This window comes from Arachis hypogaea, chromosome 20 (assembly GCF_003086295.3).
Source record: "Arachis hypogaea cultivar Tifrunner chromosome 20, arahy.Tifrunner.gnm2.J5K5, whole genome shotgun sequence".
In the NCBI taxonomy this organism is placed as follows: Eukaryota; Viridiplantae; Streptophyta; class Magnoliopsida; order Fabales; family Fabaceae; genus Arachis; species Arachis hypogaea.
In genome coordinates this window covers 6,934,923-6,940,922 of record NC_092055.1, presented here as the reverse complement: position 1 = coordinate 6,940,922, position 6,000 = coordinate 6,934,923, and the positions used below count along the sequence as shown (strand labels likewise).

At 31.7% G+C, this 6,000-nt stretch overlaps 1 protein-coding gene across 1 annotated transcript; it reads left to right on the top strand.

The window, feature by feature from the left end:
- The first annotated feature begins 1,052 nt into the window (after positions 1-1,052).
- On the top strand, positions 1,053-1,741 carry LOC112783099 (pathogenesis-related protein 1B-like). The gene has a single exon (XM_025825873.2). It carries the CDS (start codon positions 1,239-1,241, stop codon positions 1,719-1,721), a length of 483 nt encoding a protein of 160 aa, XP_025681658.1. The 5' UTR covers positions 1,053-1,238; the 3' UTR covers positions 1,722-1,741.
- The last annotated feature ends 4,259 nt before the right edge of the window (positions 1,742-6,000 follow it).

Sequence of the window (6,000 nt, the reverse complement as noted above, 5' to 3'; positions counted from 1 at the left end):
TTGATTCTCAAGCTTACATAATTTTCCTATTAAATAATGCGTCGTCGTATATATAGTGATGGATTCTTAACTAACAATCATGGTCACTAATAAGTAATTTGATTTTATTAATTTCTTTAAGACCATGCACTCAATGCTTATTTAGAATAATATGATAACAGGTGCAACACGTATACTATATGTGTGTATCCAATAAAAAGAAAATACGTTATTATAAAACAAAACAAAAATAGAACAAAACGATATCCGGTCTTTATTAATTATTATATTATTGGTATGTTATCTTAAAAAATAACGAAGTTATAAACAAATGAATTGAATACTTAAAATTCTAAAATAACCTAATATTATTAATAAAATATTCAGTTGATCATCATGATTCGTTGTTTACAACTGAGTATATATCCAATAGATTAGACTCGTACTCAATACTCGATAGTAAGTAGTTATTTCAATAAATTGAGCCAAATTAAATCATATTTCATTTTCAATAAATTTAAAACAAATTTACCATGTTTTGATTTTTTCAAGTCAACAAAAGATTATTTACCATATTTTTTTTGTACCATAATAGATAATTGACATGTTGGTTTAAATATAGGATAAAATCAAAAGAATTAATCACTTAACGTTTAACATTTCTCCAAATGGTATACACAAGAATTATTATTATTATTATTATTATTATTATTATTATTATTATTATTATTATTATAGGCAGAAGGGAGCTTGACTGCAAGACCCATCCCTCGAGCAAGAACGACAAAAGTCGGTCTTAGTGATCCGACGATGCCGAGTGGAAGGGCCGTCGTTCAACAGATAAAAGTTACTCTAAAAATAACAGGCTAATCTAATCGTGGTTATCTGGATACTTTTTATAAAAATTTTGTCATTACAAATATAAAAAAATTAGCTAAAATGAATCATTATATTGATCGATAAGTAATTGATGATGGAATTATTATTTAATCTACTCTAAGAAACTAGGAATAAGCCAATAAGGTATATAGCAGCGCCACTACATATACTAGTTTTCTTAGTCATCCACGCGATCACATTTCTATATACTAATAATCTAGTCTTCCTTATGAAACAATTTTCTGTGTTAATTAAGATCCCTATAAATACGTCACAACTGTAGCAACATTTTCACCAAACGAACACTTCCCACTACTTAGCATTTTCTATACATACATCACTGAAATAATTAAGTAGTTGTTATTACAATTCACCAAAACATGGATTCATTCTCTGTTGTGTTGTGTGTGTTAGGGTTAGTGATTGTGGGTCATGTGGCCTATGCCCAAGACTCACAACAAGACTACCTTGATGCTCACAACGCAGCAAGATCCGAGGTTGGTGTTCCAAACTTGTCTTGGGATGACACCGTTGCAGCCTATGCACAAAACTACGCCAATCAGCGAAAAGGTGATTGCCAATTGGTCCATTCCGATGGCCAATATGGGGAGAACATTGCAGGGGGCAGCGGCGACTTTTCCGGCACGGTTGCCGTGAAATTATGGGTGGACGAGAAGCAATATTATGATTATGATTCTAATAGTTGTGCGAGTGGTCAAGTATGTGGCCACTATACACAGGTAATTTGGCGCGATTCGATAAGACTTGGGTGCGCCAAAGTAACTTGTAATAATAATGCGGGCACTTTTATTATTTGTAGCTATGATCCAGCTGGCAACATTATTGGCCAAAAGCCTTACTAATATAAACGATATTGTTGTTATATGTTGTCTATTTAAACTTTCATTTGGTATAATACTGCCAGCATGAGTTCTTAACTGTTATTGATTAAGGATGCTGATTTAGCAGTAACAAGGCAATAATAATAAAATCATGAGTTTCTGTGTCAAGGCTAATTATACTATTAATGAAAAAATATAGGTAAACAACTTTTAACTAGTTAATTTTAAATAACTGTAATTAATAATTATTAATTATATATTTTTTTAAATATAAAATTTAAATAATTATTAATTAATGATTAATTAGTATAGAATGTAGTTTAAAAATATTTGTTGGCTTGTTATTGACTAAATTCTTGTTAGTTATCTAGCAAAATTAATTATCAATTGATCATGTACTACTCTATGTAGTGATATTTTTCCATGTAATATGTTGGATTATATATTAGTCCATATCTCACGTAATTTGTACCCAAGAAAATTGTATGTGGTGTGTGTGATGTTAATTACAAGTTAATATATACTACATATATTTCTTTATCTCTTTGTTTTTAATTATTTATTAGCTATTACAGTGATATCATATGTGACTGTAATTGTATTTGTTGTATTTGAATGATAAAATCAAGAAATTGAAATTGCAATACAGAATAAACGTTTGTTCTCTGGGAGATAAACTGAACCAAAGTGTTAGGTGAGTAAAGGACCAGAAAAGACAAAAAATATTAGACCGTAATGATTTATTTATGGGAGTCATTTAGATAAAGATGTGTAAAACGTCTTTTTTTTAAAGATGTTTTTTAATAATTAAAATTTAATACATATAATTAATTAAACTGTGTTATTTTTGTCAAAATTAGGTGAGACAAATTAATTTGACCGAAAAATAGTAAAACAAATCTTAAATTAATCTAAATTAATATTATTTTTTATAAAAATTAAAATGACTATAATATTCTTATTAGAAAAAATGATTAAAATACTCTTATTATATGATATTAATTTTGAGAATCCTAAATTCTAGTCCTTTACTTCTCCGCCATTATAGGGTTAGGATTTAAAGTTTTCAAAATATATATATATATAAGTATTTTAGTCATTTTTTATAATAAGAATATTGTAGTCATTTTTTATAAAAAATAATATTAATTTAGTTCGGTTCAAGATTTGATTCACCATTTTTTAGTTAAATTAATTTATTTGGCTTAATTTTGACAAAAATAACACGATTTAATTGATTATATGTATTAAATTTTAATTACTAAAAAATATCTTTAAAAAAAACGTTTTAAATGTCTTTATCTGAATGTTCCTTTTATTTATATGAAATATGTTTTTTGTATATTAAATGAGTAAAAGAACTAATTGACAACTTGGTGATGATAGATCATGCAACTATATAAATAATATTGTAATTATATATGTTGAGATTGAAAACTTGAATTATTATGATGATTAAATATTATTAAAATATTAATTAAAAAATTATTAATTTGTTAATTGCTTTAAATTGTTTGGTTAATATGTTTGTTAGTGTGCAGATTTTAATTAATGGCTAAAGGCAATTTAAGCCCAACTTATTGTTAAAAAATAATTAGTCCTTGAGCAAAACTATTACATACTATGTGGCTGAATTTTAATAAGGAAATAAAATAAGATTGGGCCAAGAAACCCATGCACAGCCTAAGATAATTTTCTTATTGATCCAACATTGTCCTGCTCCGATTTGGAAGAGAAATGGTTCGGTTACCCACTCCATTGGTTAATAGAATTTAAATTTTAATTCAATTGAATACATGCATGCATAGGTAACCGAAACTCAAAATTAAATTGGGTTTAATATTGGATTAAAAGCTTTGTCTTTTCTCTCTCCTCTCTCTTTGTATTCGGTCATATCACTTCAATAAGAAGAAGAAAAGAGAAGCAAGTTATTAGAGAAAGTAACAGTAAAGCATAATGGAAGAAAAGGCTAGGATGATGATAACTTTTGAAAAAGGAAGATTCGAAGAAGGGGAGGCTGAAATCTGATACCTTGGACTCAAGCCCGTTCAACGTCCTTTGAGCCCATTCCATGATACTGGCTCATTATTTTTTTGGCATCATGTTTTTAATAAATTATTTTTAATAAATTATTTTTGTAAAAGGGTTTCACATCATATCTTTTAAAAGAGAGTTTTTGTCAAATCAAATCTTTTTTCCTTATCATCTCCCACTTTTCAAGAAAAGGTCTTTTCAGTTATTCCTTTTTGATTTTTAATTCCTTGTTAAAACCGTTTTTCATTAAATGTTGATTGCTTTAAATGAGTTTTTCTCCACTAAGCATTTATGATAGTGTAACCTCTCTCCACCTTCCACTTTCTTCGGCCCTCTCTGTAACTTCTCCATCTCCATTTCACTCTCTTCATCATAATAAGAAAGAAGGTTGCCACTCACCAAAGCACCCGAATCCCCATAACAAAAAATTCCTCATCATCCAAAGGTCCCAATCCCATACATACATACACATTCATTCACATTCTTCCTCTTCACCCTCTTCTCACTCCACGGACTCCATGGCAAGAAAAAGAATCCATGCAGGAGCTTCAACGAGGCAGGAAGCATCATCATCAAAGAGAAGTTCAAAGGGAAAGGAGCAAGTACCCAAAGAAGAAGAAGACACACCGCCTCCATCTCCACGTCCGTCACCACCACCACGACGTTCTACCCCTCATCCCTCTAGTTGGTCTCAACGTTCAAAGAAGCTTATCCTTCATGACACTAAAGAACCATCCAACCTTGATTCATTGGACTTCAAAAATAAATATGGTAAAAGCCACTCTCACTTTGATCCTTCCCGCTTTATATCCTGTGCGGCCTTTGAGTTTCACTCTCAAGTGTTGGTAAATCGTCATCTCTGTGCCTCTTATGTGGTTAATCTTGAAAACCTTTCTGAAAAAGGCATTGATTTCACTGCATATTTTGATGATCTGAAATGGTCCCCTATTTTCAAAATTCGAAAACCAGTGTACCCAAACTTGGTACGCGAATTCTATGCTAACATGATGTTTCATGATGGTGCCTTGCATTCATATGTCAAAAATGTTCATCTCACTTTAAATCGTGATACTGTAAGTGCTGCTTTGGGGTACCAAGATGAAGGGGCCAGTGCATACATATATGGTAAATGGGATAACCATGCTGGGGTTTCCCTTCAAGTTGCTCTGACTCGGGTGTGTGAAAATTTTTCTGCTCTTGATGGCACAAATTTAACCCACAAGGCTCTCGGTCCTGTGCGAGCCTTGCTACACCGAATCATCACTCATGTTTTGATGCCTCAAAGTGGTTCTTACCAGAGGGTTACTGTTTGTGATACCCTTGTACTGTTTGCAATTCTAAACTCTGCTTCTATTTCATTTGCTTATCTTATGATCAGACACATGTGGGACTGTGTCCGTAGTGATAAAAAATCCAATCTGCCATATGGTATGTTCCTGACATGTATTTTTGAGTATTTTAATGTGGATCTCAGCAATGAGCCAGTTGAGAACAGGTTCTCTGTAATCAAAGGCGGGGGAGTTCCCGATTCTGCAAAAGAAAAAAAGAATAAGAGCTCCAAGGCATCCATATTCACTGAAAGTGAAGATGAAAGTCTTCCTTCTGATTCCTCTGACAAGTTTCGGTTCTCAGAAACTATAAAAGATGTCCTTACAGAGTTCTCTAATATGTCCAGCATGATGGTCAGGTCCTATAAAGAGGCGCGAAAGCAAGCCTATGAGAATGAGAAAGCCTGGACTAAATGCCGTGAAAGGATCAATCTGCTTGTTAAAAGCTTGGAGATTACTGATAAGGACATGGCTCATTCTGAAGGAGAACAAGATTTTTCTGATTCTGATATCAATCTTTCTGATGCCTAGAAATTTGATCTCTGCTGCTTATGACCATGGACACAATTTATTTTGTTGCTTTTGGACTTAATTTCTTTTGAATTGTTTTATTTTGGGATGATTGTACTTAATCACTTTGATACTTTATTTATGTTTTAATATTTATGTTATGAATTACATTGCTGTTTCATCTATTTTGTAGGTTCCCTCTTTGATGCCAAAAGGGGGAGGAAAAGAGATTAAAAAGGGGCTGAATTGAAAATAGAATTGGGGCTGCCAATTGCTCAAATTCTTGTGCTCTATTTTTGAGCCCACTATTTTCTTATCTAATCATATTTTATGCCCTGTTTGATTATTGTTTCATGCTCTATTTTAGGGGGTGAACACTCTGTTTTATTGGTTGCTTTGATGTGTAGCTTTATTGGCAGGAAACACTA